General features: G+C 39.1%; 1 protein-coding gene across 3 annotated transcripts in view; it reads right to left on the bottom strand.

Moving 5' to 3' along the window:
• Positions 1-20,334, bottom strand: part of PTPN2 (protein tyrosine phosphatase non-receptor type 2) — a 30,544-nt gene extending 10,210 nt beyond the window's left edge. For 2 of the 3 annotated variants that reach the window (XM_053971094.1, XM_053971087.1), the window contains exons 1-6: positions 20,172-20,334; positions 17,542-17,632; positions 9,914-10,014; positions 9,175-9,273; positions 7,897-8,034; positions 900-1,109 (exon numbers count right to left, since the gene is read on the bottom strand). In XM_053971094.1, coding sequence (XP_053827069.1) covers positions 900-1,109; positions 7,897-8,034; positions 9,175-9,273; positions 9,914-10,014; positions 17,542-17,632; positions 20,172-20,240 — 708 coding nt within the window. In that variant the 5' untranslated portion in view covers positions 20,241-20,334. The remainder of the gene's footprint in view (positions 1-899; positions 1,110-7,896; positions 8,035-9,174; positions 9,274-9,913; positions 10,015-17,541; positions 17,633-20,171) is intronic. The other variant, XM_053971103.1, reaches the window with a different exon arrangement.
• Positions 20,335-21,216: the final 882 nt, after the last annotated feature.

The raw sequence follows: 21,216 nt of genomic DNA, 5'->3' as shown, positions 1-21,216 counted from the left end.
TCTGAAGTACATTTGCATCAAAATATACCCCTATGCTTTTCAAAATGCATAAAACAAAACAAAAAAGAACCTGAAGAAAAACAAACAAACAAACAACAACAAAGTAAATTAAGAGGATCTAACTAAACCAGAAAATATGTCTCTTGTAATTCAATTGAAATTCTTTTTCAGTTAAACCTGTGCTGTCCTTTTTACTATTACCAAGCACAAAGAGAAAACTCTGTGCCTGGACTTTCAAGTCCAACAAAAATTTTGATTTATTTAAAATATTATTTCACATTCAAGATTCACTCATGTTATGAGCAATTATAGATGATGCAGTTCACTTTAAGCAAACAATCTATACATCCATGTGGCACTGGAACTGGCTGCCAAGCCCCACTACCCAGAGGGCTGCACAGCAGGGGAAATTCTGCACCACTCTCCAATACACACTACAAGAGAATTAGGGGCATGCCTGAGTTCTCATCCTAGTTCAGATAACAATTTTCTGCATGCTTAAGAAAAGGGCTCTGGAGAAAAAGACTTACAGATTCAATCATCTCAATATATATTCACAAGCTTTTTTCATGTGGAAAAAACAACCAATCCTCAACCTTTTCTAAGCACATCTTACGTAAAAGGAAAAGAATGTTTACAATTTACTTTCCAGGAAGCTTTGAGAATATGTAATTGTCCTGGGGTACTTCAAGAGGAATTTGTAAATGCATTTCAAGAGTTGTGTTTTTACCATCAAAATATGTGAAGAAAAAAAAAGCATGATGTCTTAATTTAAGTTTCCACTGGAATGTCATTAACTTCAATGTTTTTAAAGCCTTCTGACCAAAAAGCCCATATTGGGAAGGTTGGCAGGGTGTCAGGACAAGGGAAGGGGTGACAGAGAAAATACAAACACTTACCAGAACAAGACAAGTATCTACTAATGAAAATGTGCCGGAACGTCCTATTCCCGCACTGCAGTGAACTACTGCAGGTCCGTGCTCGGGACTCAGTGAACCAGATTCTCTGACTTTAAACAGGAAGTTCAGGAATGAAGCTGGGGATTCAGGAACTCCAAAGTCTGGCCATGTAGTATAATGAAAATGAGAGATCATCCTGGACTCACCACTCTAGAAGTGAAAACAAATAAACACTAGAACTAGAAAGCATTCCTCTTTGGCTCAGTTAGCACAAATTTCCCCAATCTCAATCAACAGCTCTTTTCTATTTTAAACCTCCCATTAAGACAAACAACCCAGGAACTTGCTTCAAGCTGGATGACAACCAACAGTGCACGCTGAAGTAGTTTTATCTGAATTGGTAATTTTCTCCTTTGCAATTTTTACCACACATGGGGTTTTTTTTCTTCTTCTTCTCAAACTTCCAATATTATGTTTGGTTTGCTTTACTACTTACTCCCAAATGTCTTTCTTTGTCTATCAATAATGCAGTTCAATGTCTGACAGCAGTTATTAGATAGCTGGAATTAACATGACTGAAAAAACCCATGTCAGCATTGTACACACTCTGCATTCTTGCTTCAAGCAAGTTTTAATGCCAAGAGATATTACATCTCCTTTATACTAAACACATTACTGAGAGGAGCAGGAAGTGTTTCTTCCTGGAAAAGGCTATAAAACCCATACAGCAGGATGTCTAGCAAGACTTCTGCTGGACATCTATCTTTTTTAAGTAAAATAGGAGGATTCCAAAATCATACAGCTGCTTTAGAACCACCCTTTTAGAGCTCCTCTCCTAACACAACCAACTAACTGCAAGTACTGAAATAACAGCAAGAGTATGTATATGAAATGTGGATCACATTTTTATAGGACTCACTTCAGACCTGCTGTTAAATGCTACTCGTTGCCATGGTGATTCTGATTTTAACTCAGGAATTTTATAAATGTTCAGTTATTTTTTTATAATTTATTAATTCAGTTATTTAATTTTTAATTAATTCAGTTATGATTTATTATTTCAGTTATTTAATTTTCCACAGACTAACACCTACATAAACCTTGGCAAAGCCTGAACACTAAAGGATTTTAAATCAATGTATTCCAGAAAAGCTATTCTTCTTCAGCAACAGTAAAATATAGCCATGAGATAAAAGAAATTCTACTCTTTTTCATCTGCTCAGTCTGTTTCTACTTCTTATGAGAGACAACTTTAAAAAATCCATTGTGAAATTAAAAGAATCCATTTCATGTTTTCTGCAAAAATAACAAAAATAAGTCTCCCAACTTGTCTTTTGCCTTCAATGCTCAATACTGCAAGATAGCCAATACTTTTCACAGAAAGCAGTGGATATTAACATGAGTCCAGTCACTCTCAGATGCACAGTTATCTTCCAGAAATATTTCGTCTTTTGGCTAGGTGCTCAACAAGGACAACAAAGTGTGATGTACGATATAGGGAAAATGAATTTACGTTAAGATTTCATAGAGGGGGAAAGGAGTATCAGGCTCAAAACTATATAAATATACTGGGACTTCCCTTTGTCTGGAGCAAAGCATTGAACAGTTTGCACTTGCTCTCCTATTGTTCCTTCTCGTTTTTCAAGTAACAAGTTAAGTGACAAATGAACTGAATGACCTGTTTGTTTAAAAATCATGAAGGAGACATTTTTCATAAGAAATCTGGAAGTAACACTTGAGCAATTTCTCTATTTCTAAGAAAAACTAAGAAAAGTCATCACTTTAGAAACAAAATTAAGAAGAAAACGGGAGACGTGAGCTAAATGCACATGCTAAGTAAAGGCTGAAGTTGTTTCTTGTGAATCTAGATGGTTGTCTGCAGGTAGTAATTAATACTCCCTACTTCAACATTCTGCAAGAGCATTCCAGATAAAAACATCCTTTACACACTAAGAAGGCAAAAATGCCTTTTTCTGTCACCTCAAAAAAGGTGACCTGTGGAGTTTGTTTGTGTGGGCTTTTGTTTGGTGCGGGGGTTCTTTTGTGTGGGTTTTTTACCCCAATCCCATCCATAACAATAATTGACATCTTCTTCCCGAAGAAAAAGAACAAAGTATGGCTAAGTGTCACCCTACTTATATACTAATCTGAAATAGTTATTTCTAAAAGAGAGATGAAACAGTGCTGTTGTACATGTCCCTCTGCTCTAACCCACAAAATTACATTTTTCTTTTCTTTCTTGTATGAAGGCTTTATCCATCCCATGCTTTTCCATCCCTTCAGCTCATTACAGAAAGACCTAGTCTCTTCATCTCTCTACAGGAGTCCCATTGCGAGGCACTGGAACCAGCTGGTCATCTTTGAATTCACAGTCTCTAATCCTACAGCCAAATCCCATTTGAGTATTTCAAACCTCCCACACTGATCTCTTAAACAGAATGGCTCTTTCAAGTGGTGCTGGCAGTCAAGCTGCACAGCTGAAACACTGCCTTTGTGAGGATCTGTACCACCCGCTTAAACAACTCCCAGTCACTGAGCCATGCAGCATTTACATGAAGTGACGTGGGACTGTTACGAGAAGAGGTCTGGCTTTTTGATTCACAAATGTTGATGGACAAAAATTCAAATTTAAATAACAACTAATTTAATTTGAAGTGTTACCAGGAAACTAGCTAATCTTTTAAAATAAAACCCCCTGGAGTTCAAGACTCAGGCAGCACTATAAAATTTTATATGTAATATACAAGGGATATAACATAGAAGTATTATATATTTCTGCATGGTAGCAGAAAACCAGCTAGTTCTATGGTAACCACAATGCAATTTTCAAAGATTTATTCACTAAAACTAGCTACCAAAAAAAAAAAAAAAAAAAAATCTTTGAATGACCATGGGACAACACTTAAACAACTATTTTGACTATTTTGTTTTTAAATTACTCAAACTGTGAAAGTTTTATGAACTACTGAAATAAGCTTTCTATAAATAATCAAGATAGCTAAACCTGATGAACTTGCAAAGCAGACATCACACTGCACAGCTCTGCATTGACTGCTGGGAACATCAACAGTATAATCAAAGGACGATCAAAGCACAAGCTCCAAGTTACAGAGATCCACATGAGGACTTGAGCAGAAAAGGAATATCCCATTAGATTAACTTCCAGCAAAACAAGCTTTGCCATAACCTTTTAACAGTGACTATTCAATCACACAAAACAAAAAGGAGCAAAAATCTTAAGAGCAACTTCAGGTTGTTCAGTCACCTGAGAGTTTGAACTTGAATAAAACACTACCAAAATGTTTAAACGTTAAGTTAGTGCCTTCAGGGTCAAGTAAAATAGGAGAAGACAAAAAAAAGCTGGTCTGTTAAGTTTCACACACTCCATGTAAAAGCCATAATCAAAGTGCTACAGAAATGCTCAAATATATGGAGACATAACACACCTACAACACTACAGTGCTTCTGTATTTAATGAACATGCCTTATGTTCATTAACAACTAATTTGATCATATAAAAATGAAAAGGCATGCTATAATGGCAATATTCTACAAACTGAAATTCAAAAATCATAAATCAACATCTACCAGAGCCTCCTCTATTTGCTCAATCATGATGGCCAAAGTGTTTTCCAAAATTTAAATTAAAATGGCCCTGAGGCTAAGGGGGCCAAATAATCATCAGAAACATTCTGGTTCATTCACAGGATCAGCTAGTGAGGGCCACTAAGCAGTCTTGTATTACCTTAATCTGACAGTCACAGCCATACAGAAGCTTGGTACTAAGTTGAGAATCCATTTTACTAATGGGTTTTTCCAAATATTTGCTATTTGTGGAGGACTCAAGATTCCACTTGAGATTTATTAATGGTCGTTACTCTAAAGTATCAGACCACCAGTGTCACATCAAATTTAGTTCATTTCTCCTAGTCCTTTCTCCACCAACAATATTTTCTTTGCAAACCTCTCCTTCTACTGCTGTATTCTTACTTCCAGAAACCCAGTCTGAGATACTTCAGAAAGGTTCCTTCTGCAATTTCAACTTCCACTGCTCTGTTTCCTCATGCAAGCAATCCCTGGTTTCCCTGAAGATCTTATGTTAATTTGCCCTTGCACAGCTTGTCTGAACTCCTCTATACCTGTGCAGTAGTTTTGCTTATAAGCATTCATTATGTGTCACACTGTATCTTTCTCAGGGTATCTGGGTTGCCACACCAGAAATTCCTGAAAACAAAGTTTTCTTTCTCTAAAGACCAATACATAGAGATGTGACATTAAGGAATAAAAAAGCTAAAAACAACAATTAAGAATAATATAAAAATACATATTCAACACAAAGTGGAGTCTTTCCCAAGTTAGATGTCAAGATCTAACAATTCTCCTGCAACATTTTGCAAAGTTTATTTTATAGACTTAGCAGGCCCTCATACACCTTGCTATCTCTTCTCCAATAAGCTGGGAGACTTTGCTTCAAATCACAGCCATTCAACAGCTTCACACATACATGATTACAAAATTTTAAACATGAGCACAGTATCTTCCTTCTCCTTTTATTTTCCCAGAGGCACTGGTTGGTGGAAGTCTTCACATTAAGCCTCTATTAAGGGACAGTTCTGATACCTGAGCCATTACAGTAGAAAGCAGCACTCAACTTTCAAAAAAGCTGACAATTGACACCACCAAACCCATGGAGGATACAAAATGAACCACTGTTGACAAGTAGCTTCAAATACCTGTATTCTAAAATGCAGATTGGGTCAGGCAAAAAAAATAAGGAAATTCTAAAATGATCACCAGCAAAACAAAGAACATTGGGCATCTTTTCGAAACTTTTGGAAAGATACCAACAAACACCATTTTTTCTGTGCTAGCCCCAACAACATTTTTTTTTCCTAGAACAGACATAAAAGAAAAAATCAGACCAACAAATATCCTGATATAATCCTGAAAAAGAACAGCCCCAAATCCCACCTGTATTTCTAAATAAACTTTAACATAAGCAACAACAAAATCAACTAACCAAATACTCTCGGGTTGTTTCATTGGTAACAGCATAAACACTTTACTCTTCATATACCTTTATTTTGTTTATGTCTTAAAGAGATTTGCTGCAGTAAGACAAACTAAATTGAGCTCAGAATGCTTGCATTATAAAGACAACCTTGGTTCTCTCTGTTTTCAAGGAAATACTAAATTTTAAGTATTCTTGGCATTCAGAGTATATTTTGTTCATGAGTCATCCTATATTCCAGGCATTGAGTGGCTAAATGTCATATGCTCTGCCTCCACCAAAGGCCCCTGCAGAATAACTTACATAAACACAGTTAAGCTCACATTTCAAGTTACTGCAAATACTCAGTTCCCACAAGTTTTATGGTATAATTATCAAATTCTTACAAAAGGCTGTATGTAACACTGACCGTGTTAGACTAGAAACTATGCAGTTTTTTTGCTTGAGTAACCAAGTATGTTTTGCTTCTTCTACAAAAATTATGCATTGAAGTTAATATTCATGAAGCCTTACCAGAGTGCTAGAGATATAAAATGAAAATCCATTACAGAAAGATTGGTATTTGTGAAACTGATGACTGTCCTGGGTTTGCCGTCTTAAACCAGGACAATGACACACAAGAAACTCTGTACAGCGGTGACAGGCCCACACTGCTGGTCCAAAACAAACCCAGAAATTCAAGTGCTCAATAGATCCAACTCAAAAGTCTACTACAGTATACATTATACATACAGTGCTGTTCCTTAAGGCATTTCTGCATTTTCCAGTTAATGCCATATTCAAACATAAACATGTAAAGAAAATGGCATCCTTTGAAAATAGGAAGTTTAAAAGTAAGGGCCAACATCAGCCAAACAATCCCATGAAGAAGCCTTTTTGGTAGTGAGGAAAACTTGTCTCAGCCTTCCAAAAGGCAGAGTTGCTCTTTTTCAGGCACTAGCTAGCCAACATTACTCATCTTTCTTTTGCCTTTGCTGTCAATAAACAAACTACTCAAGAGAAATTCTTCAGGTCAGCAGGACAAATATTTCATAAAGCTCTTCTAACATGGAGAAGATCAAGCAACAACATGCCAAGTTTCATCATGTTAATCGCACGAGGGAAGTTATGAATTAAATATTATCTCATAGTACCATCAATAGTTACTATAAATTCAAATATTTGGGAACAAATATATCAATAGTTGTATAAAACAACATGCAGAACATCTTCAAGCTTTCCTTTCCCAAGTTCTCTGACAAAGATGACCTTGAAAACTTGCCATACTAGTACTTTCAATTAAAATAAGGCAAGATTTATAGGAAGAGAGAGTATCTTACAAGACATAGCTGGAACAACCAGACAAGCTCTTCAGTCCTGTCTTCCACTCTAAAACAGAAGCAGTAAATTCCAACCCAAGCTCAGGCCAGGAACAATTTTTTTTGAGCTCAACTTGGTTAAATTGTCAAAGTGCTTAATTTTTAAGAGAAAATGGTGGTTGGTCCTGTGGAGCAAAAGGGGAGGTAAGGAAGAGGAGATAAAGTTACCTACCTACAGGTGGTAATCACTCCTCCCTCCAAAAACTTAAGACAGCTGGACTAAATTACATAGAAAACTCAAGTTCTAGTACAAAATCAGTAATTACTCAGTCATATATCTGATATTCAAAGGAAATCAGAATTTTCCACTCTTGTATTCTTCCCTTAAGTTAATTCTTACAGCTCCTCTTAGAATCACCACTACCATCATTTAGAATTCAGCATGTTAAGGTACTGCCAAACGGAAAATACAAGTACACAAATGCCAAAGATGTTATCTCTCCTAACGTATAGACTGAGGTCTAAATCACTTATTTCCACACAAACATCTTCAACATTCTCAGAAGCAAAGTGCATTAAAATTTCCAGTGTAAAAGCTCACTCAAACCTAAAGTGACATCATGCTAAGTTGTTCACATGATACATTTAAGCCCATGAATAGGAGCTGTACCGACTGAGAAAAGCTTACGTTGATATTTTCTAATTGCAGTAGATGTACTGTGTAATAGGATTTGATGTCTTCAGACACTAGCCTCACACGGAAACCTGTTTCACTGAATGTCATAACTTCCTCTTCTTTTGTTGGCCAGTATTGTGCACACTTCACCTAATGGATTTTTTAAAAAGAGAAGGGAAAAAGAAAAAAAAAAAAAAAAAACCATTGTTAAATATCTTAGTATCTTAGGCTTTGCATGTGCATTTTCAGAGTCCACATTGTTCAATACAGTAGACTCAAGTACCTGCTCCCACTTTGAGGAATTCCTGAAGTCCATAATGTTTACAGACAAATTACTACAACTGTTTCAGTGGCTATTATGCATTCCAGTTTTACATGTTTATGCTTTCTTCCATCACATGGCTAACAAGCTTTGAGATACATCTTAAGCCTTCCCTCTCCTTCCTCTAGTTCTCTACAGGGAACTGAGATCTCTGCTCAGCTATTTCAGCATTTCCCCCCTTTGTTTCTGACTTGCACACCTGCACATTTACAGAACTCATCTACCACACCCAGTTCTACCCAGGCTTGCTGAATACTGGAAGGTTCTAGTGAAACAAAAGAATGAACTAACAAACCAGTGCAAAACTATTCTTTGTCTTGTATTCCTCTTGCTCTGCACTCAAACTTTCTGTAGGAAAATTTTTGCACAAGAAAATAGGTGACTTTTTAACAGACCAGTCAAATTTTTTTCACAAATCCGCATTGAATAAAAAACATAAACCTCAAAGGACATGCATTTATAACAAAAATCCGCAATGCCTTTAGGCACTGTAGCAGAGAACTACATCATAACAGGAGATTTGTGTATTCTGCACATATGCCACTGGTTCTAAAGAATCAAAAATAACTAGATCAATTCAACAGCTCTTGTGCAGCAGTCTGCCTTCACTGTTACAGCTAACATCTCTATATAACAGATACACTACTCCGTTGCATTTAGAAGAATTCATCTAAAGATACTTGCTTTCCCACCTTCCATTTTGTTCTGGGAACATAGTACACTGCCTCTACTGCTCATCAGTTCTGTCTATACATCGTTTCTCAGAATGTTACTTTCACCTTTCTGGATGTACATTTGTTAGATGCTATTTTCACCAAACTGAACTTAGCTCCCTCACTTCACTGCTACATTAACTACACATTATACTGCACACCGCTTTGTTAGTTCTTCTAATGTAACAATCAAACATTGCTCAACTGTATTAAAATTGTGGGCTATTTTACAACTTTAGGCCTAATGTCACTTACCGATTCTTTTTCAACAATCCTATTCAACATGACAACTGCTTTCGTTTGTTGTTGCCATACCATTAGCCAAAAATGACAACATGTATTAGGTAGTGGACCCTGTGTAGTAAAAAATACAAAAATAGGCATGAGAATGTATAGGCAAAGCAGTGTTTGAGCACAGTTAATTGTTCACTGCGGGAAACAGGAAAGAGCCTTCCCCTTAAGTTTAAACAAATTATTAACAGAATTATAGAAATGGCAGGCGAGAAAGTAGCCACACTGCACAGATCATTCCAGGACTTAAAAAGGCTGGGGTTTTTTTAAGAAAAAAAATAACAAACAAAACCAAGCAACAAAACAGTAAAAACTCAGGGAAGGGATATTTTGGTTTAAGCATCCCTACTATTGTGCTGTTAGAAGAAAAGCTACTGCAGGCATGCTCAGAAGATACAAGGTCCTTTAGGAGTAGAAGTATTGTTTTAACGTATTTACAAAAGAACTCAAGAAAAGAGCAAGAAGTATTTGAGAAGCTTCATATGCAGTAAATTACTCATACTTCAATATCCTCTTTAACTTTTCTTAAAACATAAAATAATCTGTTAGCAACTACATCGCAATGAGATATTGTAATTCATGAAATAATGAGATACTTGCAATTCATGGAGACAAGAAACAATCCAAATATAAATTATAACTGTACAAATTCCCCTCCCTAGAGTCTCAATCCCTGTAATAACCCAGTAATTGTACTGCTTACCTGTGTTAAAATATAGTATCTCTGGGCTTCTTCTATGACCACTAGGCTGGCGTTGATATAGTCATTTTCGGTGTTCTGGAGTTTTACACGGCTGTGATCATCTAAAATTCAAAGAAAATTAAGAATTAATGACGCATCCATCTCGATGAATACTCTCTAACAGGCAAGTTTAGGTCTAGTCCACAAGCAACTAGAACTAAAATGTGTTGTATGACCCAAACATCAAACTACAAATAAGTGAAACTAATTCCTCACATAACTTTGATAACTGTCCCCATTCCATCAGAGTAATTTCCGGCATTTATTAATAGAAGCTGCTCAGAAAACTGGAATACCTATTTTTCTAAAAAAAAAAAAAAAAAAAAAAAAAAAAAAGTCCCAAGCAAACAAAATATCTCTCCCACACAAGCCTAAAGGTCCTCACAGTCATCCCTCATCCCTCAACAGGTGCATTTCCTATACACAACAGCACCACAACTCACACCAGACAACACAGTCCTATCACACCAGATCACTCCACGGCATTATTTCCTAAGTTCACACCAGATCACTCCACGGCATTATTTCCTAAGTTCAAAATTCAAAAATTTTTGGTGAACTGAAGTTTCAAAGGCTGGTAGAATCATAAAGTTAAGCTCACACAGCTAAAAAAAACCCAGTAAAATCTACTTGTGGTAATTCAAGCCAGGCTTGAATTTGATCAATTTCATTTTCCCTGTAAGCTATTGTCTAATATTATACAACATAAAAATACTAAAAAGGCACATGCAGAACCAAAAATAGTCAACAAATCATCCAATTAAATGAAGCCTAATCTAACAACATGGTTTCATCTCAAAATTACACAAGCAAGACTGACAATTCCCCTTTTTATGGCAGAGGCAAGCAAAGGACTCTGTTTAAAATTCTACCATTAATATGAGAAAGATTATACTGTCAAACTAAAAAACTGCATAAAAAAAGTCATTGTGGTTGTTTCTAGAACCTTCTAGTATCTGAATTATGAATCTCTAGGAGGTTTATGAACGTCTAGGAGACATTTAGGTAATCAGACTTGTTCACAGTAATTAATCCTTCAGCCATTTTTCAGTCACTGTATTAAATAAACAGTACTTTCAGTTTAAAATTTGTATACAACTACATGCCAGAAAATGAGATTCAACTGACTGTAAACCTCCTGAAGCTCAACACCTAGCAGAATATGAAGAGTAAATTAAAAATAGCAAACTAAAATTAATTTAAGAAATTTCAACATATCTCAGGAAGAGATGGAAGAGATTCCACAAGGAAACTGACAGCAGAGTGAATTACGATGCAATACCAGTTTTTAAAACTAAATTCACCTAGTCTAAGCCACAAAACTCAATTAGGGCCCAGACCGCTGTTAAAATGCCAGCCCACCCATCCTTGCACCAAAAGATTCACTTCCTTTAGACACACACTCTGGGAAACACAGAGAGACACGAGCAACTACCGAGTATCAAATTCAGCACAACTACAACAGATGAACTCACAGCCAGCCTGTGTAGCAAAAGGCTCATCTCAGAAATCCATAAATATAAACCTGGACAGGCAAAAAGCTGATGGCAATCAGAAAACAGTTACTGAATTAGACTCTTGTTCGATTGAATATGAATACCTTCCATGCGTTTGGAAACCTGGGAAAAGAACATTTACTAGGTCTTGACCTGCCTTTACATTCTCCCTTATCTATCTGCTACTGGCAACTGCCAACGATGATCTTGTTGGATTCAAGTAAAGAAATCAACAGTAAAGTAGATCTGATTTGCTGCTGCTGAAGCACTCAAATTTGGGGTTGTTGCCCCACCTCCCTTAGCTCCTAGCTTTTATATGCAGTCATATATAACGTGCAGAGAATAGAAAAATGCTGAAAAATTATTTTTTATCTAAAAGCATGAGAAATATACTGGGTTAGTCTGTTTTCATTAGCATTCCAGTTGTAAGGCAACACCATCTGAACTTTCAGGAGTTTTAAAAGATTTATGATACCACTGTGTGAAGAAAAAAAATATTATCAAAGCCAAGACACAGCAAAATTAAGACACATGTGCATTTTAAAGTAAAATATATCTCTTTGTATTATTTTGCCAGGATAGGAAAGCATTACTTTTTCCTTTCATGTATCACTTTATCTGAAATGTTTCAGCTGGAAAGAAACCAAGACCTCTGTAAATATTACATGTCATTTGCCAACAGGAAAAACTTAAGATCTTGTTATAGTAAATCACACATACCGGTACCAGTGTTCTCGGAAAGGTGACGCAAGCAAGCACTGTTAACAGTTTAATCACCCAGCGGCAGCTGCTGTACTGCTGCCAGGGGTAAATAACTGCAGCCTCTAAGGAGGTTTCCTACTTTCATCCTTACATTCTCAGATTCATTTTTTCCCTTCTTATAAATTTTGCTTTGTAAACATGACAAATAAAGTTCTGCAAGTTGTTTTTTTTGAAGTCCCTTTAATAACTAATTCCATGCACAGATAACCTCCCTCTCCCTCCCCAATTAAAACAGAGGAGATCCTGCAAGTACTCTAGCAGACAGGCCACAGGATAAAAAAAACAAACCCACTAGAATATATTGATTTCTCTTCTTTCAAGGGATGAGCTTCTTAAAGGACACAATGACCTAGAAACCTCATTCAAACCCTGGCTTGCTCTTCTGAATTAACTGAAGCAAGCCAACTTTTGACAGCGAGTTAGCTGTAATGTATTTCCCGTATGTATATAATTTCCAGTTACAAAGTACTTAGATTTATATGAATGATAAATCTATCTTTAAGATAAGATTTAGCTTATGCGTTGCCATGCCCACAGCAGCTAAAATACAGTACTGCTTTTCTGAAGTGCTAATTCCCCTATTTCAAACTATGCAGCCTGAAAAGGAAGTGGAAACATTAAAATTATTCTCATTCTGGCTCCTGCACTGAGAAAAAACACTCCCAGAATGACTCTGTCTGAGATAAGCAAACTCTGATTACCCATTTCCAGTGGAACCCTGTCCCACTGACAATACTTCCCATGCATCAAATAATGCCAAAACTTCACAACACTCAATCTGCTCACCTCCTGCTTAGCAGAAAATGACAGATCCAGTTAAAATCAAGATACAAAGTGTTTGGCGTTTTACATCACGCAGTTCTTGCAGTTGGTCAATGAAAGGTTTTCATTATAAAACAACTGTGTTTCTAGAACACTGTATAACTTCAAAATTATCTTTTATCCAAGAGATGTCTCTGGTCCCCCAAATAGAGAGCTATTAACAAGAGAGGAAGGAGAAATGCTACTTAGTGGATTAAAGAAAGTCATAAATAAAACATGCAGCTGCAAGCCATCCCAATGACCCTGCCTAACCTTTCCCACCTACCAACAAATCCCTTCCATTTCACTAATCTAAATCTAGTCTATCTGAACTGCTAAATTACTCAAATTGCAATACTCTGTCACTAGACTTACAGTCTTGAGTTTCAGAGGTAGCCTAAGACAAAGGAAAGGCAAAATGACTTTTCCTCAGCACCCTGTCACTGGTTGTACACAAGGAATGCCATCATATCAGTCATGGCCTAGCTCACCACCAAAATGTATTCATATGGAAATACACACCTCACTACTACATAGTATCCTTACAATTGTAAGAAGGATTACGGGAAAAAATCTTAAGGCACATTAAAGTTTAGATCAGCATGTGCTGTAAAATTCCCCTCTTCCCCAACTCCAAAGGAAGAAGTATCTCCAAACTCAACAGCATCTTGAGTTTATTTTACAATGTTTCACGTGGTAAGATGTTTTAGAGAATCATTAGATAATGCCATAAAAATCACCAATGTCAGCTTCTGATATGGACAAGAAATGCAGCAGGCTTATTCTGGGCTGAACATCTCCCTGTTCTCAGCATATACACTTGAAGCACAGGACAGAAAGGGAACAAACATTCCTGCAATGATAATTAATTAGCACCATGTGTAAAACCATTCAAATCAGCTCCAACTCTGTTTGCTGTAAAGCACAATTTTCTTCGTGTTCCTCTCCTGTACTCTACGCCAATTGTAAGCCTATGGTTGAAAGATCTGACACAAAATCTACTCAAAGCCATAGGAAGAAAACATGAGAAATCACAACCTTGCAAGATCTTCCAAAAGCAACATGATCTATCAGCAAAAATACTCTGATGACCAGGCTCTTGAGCACCACGCCATATTACAAAGGAAGGCTGAAGAGAAAATTGTGTAAACCCCCATCTACCCTTCAAAAGCAAAAGGCAAAAAAAATCCTGCCAATTTTGTTGAGGGGATTTCCTTCTTGACAGTAAATCTGGGAACTCAGCTCTAAAGGTGTTTACAGTCAATCTGAGACACCAGACTCCTCTGATAAAAACTAAGGATAAGATTTAGAAGGAAAGTTAATTACAGAAATCTTTGGAGTTTCATTAAAATTGTTAATAAAGAATAACAACCTCACAAGTTACTTTCCTCTGTTAAAAACGTTTTCTGAGAAATGGTTTCATCTGTCCGGAAATGACTGGCTGTCAAACCAAACCTATTTTAGATTAACTTCCTGTTTCAGTACTATGAAGCCAAAATACTCCTCTGCCTATTTTAGACTAATACCAAACTATTAGACTGCTATTTTTTTTCAGCTAGGCAGTAATTCTTGAGGGCTTTTACCAAACCAAACTTATCTATGCTACAGATCTTTAGCCAACAAAAATGGACACTAACAAAAATACTTATGAAACAGGAAATACTGTGAAACTCAGCTGTAATGGGCAGAGACGCTTAGCCTTTCCCAGCAAACAAATTTTTATCTAGAAATGTATGTAACAGACACAAGTTTGTTTCAGTGTACTTGTCCCAGGTATCACAGTTGAAATGGAGCAAACCAACCCAAAATATTTTTTCCTGGACTCGTAACTGACATATTTCCCGTAAAATTGAACAACCTTTGCACTTCCTCTTGCAGACACACCACCTCAGATTTTACACTGGCTTGGCAGCTACAGCGGTTAACAAACAATTTTCTCGATGCTTTTGAAGAAATAAAACTCTTTCTTTAAATTATGTCTTCCAGTATGATTAAGTAACTAGATCTTAAAAGTCCAACAGCTGGCTCTGAAGGCCTTTGACTATCTGAGAATATTAGAATCACCCGTTTTTCACCTGAACACTGTTAAAAAGCAGCAAAATTTGCAAAGTGAAGGGCTGAGACGTCAAGATCGTGTGAGACTGAATTGTCTCGCATTTCTGCAACATGAGGTCCTTCCATACATGAGCCACAATTAGATGTGTTCACCTTAGTGACCAAACCATGCAGCTTTTATCCTAGCTGCTTTGAAATTTAGGCACTGCTACCTTGAAATCTTATTTATCATACACTCCCTTTCCAGGCCTCTTTCTGCTCCCAACTCTCATCCTTCTTACTGAAGCAACTGAGTCATATTTAAGAGTACAGAAGTAAAATTTAGGAGGAATTAGCTAGTTCAAATACAGTGTTTTGCTCTGTTCTCCTGATAAAGCTTTGTTCCTAGTGCCCAGTTCTGCAAAGCTATCTAGATGGACAAATTGAAACCATCCTTCTTTCATAAATGCTAGAAACTGACACATTCTTCATAAAAGTCATCATCTTATTCAGTTCATTCATCATGTAATAATCTATGTCAGAGTGTAACAGAAAAGCTCTAGCCTTTTCCTAAGCCCAGCCACTACTTCAATACTAGATTTTATCTGTCTCCCTGCTTTTGCACTGGGTCCAAGAATTAGTACAATTGTTCATATTTTTTTTCTACTAGGTAAACATGCACTTCAGAAGCAGGTTTTGCCATGACTAAAGCAAAGGCATTTGATGCTCTTCACTACTGTAAAAGGCATGCCATGATTAAGGAAAATATTGAGCTCCACATAACTGCAGGAGATGAATACAAGTCACATCCAAAAGGTATTACTGGAGGCACTATTAGATACTACCTAAATAATACTACGTATTTTTATTTCTTTTAGAAACACTATTTTTAAAAAGAAAAAAGCACAAAGAGTTTGAAAGTACATTTTCACTCTCTTTACATAAATTACATTCGTGTATGGGAGAAACAGTAGATAAATACATGTATACAGCATCTGACATGGAAATTGTATAGGATGTTAGACCCAGGACTAGAACCTAGGACTTCTGGGTTCAAAATTACTTTCCTGCCTTCTCATCTTACAACCCCCATTGCAACTTAGGCATGAAACACAAATTAAATAAAACATCTCTTTCAGCGCCGGTAAGATGCTAATGCTGTGCTTCAACAGGACAACAAAGCCGGGACACCCGAGTGCCTCTGCACAGACCAACACGTGTCCACCAGAGGCCTGGCTCCATTTCCTGAGCCTATGGTGAAAGTCAGTCAGCCTTGCCTCATCTGAGGTATCTTCCTCAGTACTGGACACTCCTCCAATGGAATGGCACACAGACACAGCAAGGAAGCCAGGTACTGAATTCCTAAGTTCAGTTTCATCAGCATGCAGCACAAGGGTTCAGCACCACGCCAGACTGGACCCCTTTAGTACGAATTCACTGTGCCAGCAGAGCATCCTGGCAGCAGCCAAAGGAGCAGCACTGCATCTGACCAGTGTGACTCAATCCAAGACCCTTTCTGTGCCATTTTGAGAAGTGCTACACACATGCTGCCACCACAATTTTCAACTGGAAACAAGGAGCTCAGCACTTCTCCAAATCTTAGAAGAGGTATTCACATCAGGCTCTCAAACGAAAAGCCCCAATATACCAGCAACCCTCCAAAAACTCTAGATCCAGTAACAAGGTGATTTTTAGGACCCTTCAGTATTCTGGGAAACTTCATAAGGAATACATAAACATGTTATCTGTCCCAACTTTAATATACTGCAAAAAAATTAAAGCTATATAATTTTTTCCCCTATCTGCAGCTCACATATCTTTTTGCAATAATTTTGGCTTACAATTTCTGAAATAAAATGCTGATGAAAAGAAGCCCACAGCATCTCTGTAGCAGAGAAGCTGGTCTAAATTTTTTTTTTTTCACATGAGACATAAGATCATTATGTCAAAAAGACCATTTTATTGAAATTAGTAGAAGTATGAAGCACTCCATAGCTTATTTACTATATGGGCAAAACCAACAAAATCTCAAGCATTTTTAAAGCAACAGCAGAAATTGAGTGGCATTTATCCACACCACCTTAAAAATGCGCAGAATCACTCAGTCCAAAAAGAAAACATTTCTTTAAGTCAATGTGTACTAACTTAACCTCTATACTTGTTTTTTACGATAGATAAAGCACTATTAAACAAATAATTTCCCTATTAGAAAAATACCTCTAAAACATTACTCTGCAGCTCACAAAAATTTACCTATACACTAATATCCTGTGACTTGCAACCATCTCTCATTCAGCACAATGAGCTTAACATGCAGACTCTTCTCCCTCCATTTGTGTATGTGTTACCAAAAATCTCACATTTATCACAGGATACATGCCTACAGAAATAAACAAAATGCAAATTTGCAATGACCATGATTTATCACCACCAGTCTCAATAGGGTAATAGAAGGTCTAGTAAGTTTACTGCAATGATTGCAGAAAAGATACTCACATGGACTAACATCTCTGTATCTGTTTCGATTTCTGTTTTCTGGATATTTTGCAACTCTGTGAGGGTAGTCACTGGATTTATGTCGGATTTCCTTAAAAAGACAAAATAAATAATTGACTTATAGCCAGCAACCTGATTAAGATGAATGTTCTACACATACTGTTTATTAAGCAACATTACATTATAATAACTAACATTTTTTAAACCAAGTTTTACTGCCCGTAGCTTCATTTTCACTCAGAAGACATATTTCATTCATGGTCAAGCTGCTACCATTTAGATCTTCCTACATTTGGCTAAAACTACCAAATGTAAGCACCATTTGACAAGCAACGGATGGATCAGGATCAAAGAGTAAAAAACCTCTAATCCCAGATATTTATTATGCTTACAGTTTACCTCAGAGCTGCACATTATCTCCCAAAGCAGTAAGGGACTCAGATGCAACAGCAGTATTCTGCTGGCTCCTTTAAAGCAATTGGCAGCGTAAAACCCCACAAACATAAGTGAACCAGTTAATGATTTTATGGCTACTATTAAGGGCCGTAGGACTATTCTTGGTGGTTTGATGGCTCATCCCATACAACTGTAGTTAAACGTGAACCAACATGAAGAATTCTAGAGTCACAAATATCAACGTGAATCAAAGCCTGGTCTCCCCACACATTTACACAAACCTTCTAATAATCTGTGAGATATTCAGACTCACACACTATTTTAAGGACCCTACTTTTCACACATTCTGAATTTTCTGCTTTACTGATTTCTTCTCTGAGTGCACCTTTTCTATAACTTCACTAACATATACAGAATTACCTTATGTAGAAAACTGAAAACAGCCTTCAGTGTATTCTACTCTGTATTTATATCCCTGTACTGATGCCATCTCAGCAGAAATGTTGCTCAGTACGGAATTAACAATATTTTACTTTTAATTCTCCTTCTGTTTTTAGATTACGTTGCTACATTTGATCATTATGTCCCAAAGGGCATTTAAACTTCTTATTACAACTGAGCATTCTTTGGTCTTCTCAATGTTCCCACTATCTTTGTCTTCAAACTTCCTAAATAGCCTAGTCTATTCCCAGACAATGAACGCAGCCAGAAAGGGCATCAGCGGAAATATAACGTATAAAAGAAAGCTCAAATTTTTAGCATTGGTTGCATGACCTTTCTTTAAAATGTACTGCCAATCTGCAAAGAACATGAATCACAATGTGGAGCAGCAACTGCCAAGCACCAATACTCCACATATTTGTATAGAAACCTCTTCATCTATTAAGTTTTCTATTTTGATACAGCACACTAGAACTGATCGTTTACATTGCTGACAAGCTTTGGGAGCTTGCTCATGGAACGAATGGATCTGCAGGCATTCACACCTAAATTTCCGTGAAAGGTAAATTTTGTATTACTCAGTAATGGGATGCAACATATTTTGTTTCTTAAAGCACCTGCCCCATCAGTGCACAGAAACAGGCCTGTGCTTTGGTAAAGAAACATTAAAATAGCAAGAACACTTCTACAGTGATGGTGTGGGAGAATAGGTTTGCTAAAAAGACTTAAACTTAATGAAATTTAATGACTAATTCAGAAATCAATTTTCCCACATAATATCCAGCCATCACACAGAATCACAGCACATCCTGACCTGGAAGGGACCCACAAAGACCATCAAGTCCAACTCCTGACTCTGCACAGAATAACCCAAATAACCACACCATGTGCCTGAAAGCATTGTCCAAACCCTTCCTGAACTCTGGAAGGCTTGGTGCTAGATCCTACTTATTTGTAATACAGATCTATCCACAAATGCAACATCTGAAATACTGCAGTAAAGATACTGTATTTGAATCACATATAAATCAAATAAATTACTAATTTAACAGAGAAAAAGCATAATTTGAAGTCAGTAAAGAAAACTTTGGGGTTTGGTTCTCTTTCCTCATTTGTGAAATAGTCCTATAAAATACTGTGGCTTAAATAACTGCTCTAGTGATGCTCTAAATCTCGTAAAAAAAAAAAAAAAAAAAAAAAAAAAAAAAAAAAAAGGTAAATACTGCATTTTATTAAGTAGCACTCGCGCAGAACCCCCGCAGCGGATGCCGAGCTGGCCAAGGCAGCGGGAAGGGGCGCTGAGGAGGGAGCACGGCTGCCTGAGGAGCCGCACGAACCAGCCGGGGGGTGGAGGGGGGATGGGGCGGGGGCACCCAAGCCTTGGCCGAATCCGCACTATCGGGCACAGCTTCCCACACCGCCCGCAAGCCGCGGGAGTCCCAGGGCGGCTGTCCCGGCTCGGGCCGGGCCCCGCTCCGTTGCGCCCCGGGGCCAGCGCGGATCAAGAGCCGCCGCCGCTGCCGCGCACGCGCCTCGTCCCGCGCCTGCGCGCCACCGCCCCCCTCCCGGGCACGCCCCGAGCGCGCATGCCTAGCGCTTGCCCACGGCTCCGCTGCTCGCACCTGAGGGCGAGAGTCGTGTTGGCCCAGCGACTTCCGCTCTCCCCGCTGCTGAGGCGGCGGCGGAGCCGCACGCCAGGCACGGCCGCTGCCGGCCCGCGAGTCCCTCTCCCCCCTGCCCTTCCTCCCTCCCTGCTGCTCTCCGGCTAGAGCCGGCCACGCCGCTCGGCTCACCAGATAACGCGCCTGCCAGTCGTTCGTGGCGTCGATCTCCTGGAACTCCTGCTCGATGGCGGCGGACATGGTGATGGCGGCGGCCGCCAGGGCGCGCGAGCCTGTCCGCAGGAGGCCGAGCGGCGCGCCCGCAGCAGCTCGCGCGCAGCCCCCCGCCTCACGGCAGCGGCGGGCGCGCACATACGCTCGCGACCGGGTGTCCCGCAGCCGGCGCCGGGCGCATGCGCGACCCTCAACCCGCCCACCGAGGGGCGTGGAGATCACGCCTCCCCGGGACCGGGAGGCGGGAAGCACCTGGGGTGACGTCACTGCCCCGGCGGGGGGCGGGGTCGCACTCAGGTGTGGCGGGGACTCGGCGGGGGCCACCGAGGTTTTGTTGTCACAAAAATCACGGACTCAGTTCGGTTGGAAAAGATCTCCGAGATCATCGAGTCCAACCTGCGGCCGAACATCACCGCGTCAACTAGACCATGGCAGCAAGTGCCACATCCTTCTTTAAACACCTCCAGGCACGGTGACTCCGCCTCCTCCCTGGGCAGTCCGTGCCAGTATTTAATCGCCCTTTCTGTGAGGAATTTCTTCCTAATGTCCAACTTGAACCTCCCCTGGCGTAGCCTGACACCATGTCCTCTTGTCCTGTCGCTGCTGGCCCGGGAGAAGAGACCGACCCCCACCTGGCCAACACCTCCTTTCAGGCAGTTGTAGAGAGCGATACCGTCACCCCCGAGCCGCCTCTCCTCCAGGCTAAACACCCTCAGCTCCCTCAGCTGCTCCTCACAGGACATGTGCTCCCGACCCCTCACCAGCTTCACTGCCCTGCTCGGGCAGTGCTACAGAACCTCAATGTCCTTCTGAACTGAGGGGCCCAGAACTGACCTCAGTGTTCGAGGTGCAGCCTCACCAAAGTGCGTGCAGGGGGACAATCACTGCCCTGGTCCTGCTGGCCACACTACTGCTGGTACAAGACAGGATGCCATTGGCCTTCTTGGCCACCTCCACGCTCTGCTGGCCCTCGTTCAGCTGCTGTTGACCACTGGTCCTTTTC

Source organism: Vidua macroura, chromosome 1 (assembly GCF_024509145.1).
Source record: "Vidua macroura isolate BioBank_ID:100142 chromosome 1, ASM2450914v1, whole genome shotgun sequence".
Lineage (NCBI taxonomy): Eukaryota > Metazoa > Chordata > Aves > Passeriformes > Viduidae > Vidua > Vidua macroura.
Note: the sequence above shows the minus strand (reverse complement) of the source record. Positions and strands in the feature narration are given on the sequence as shown.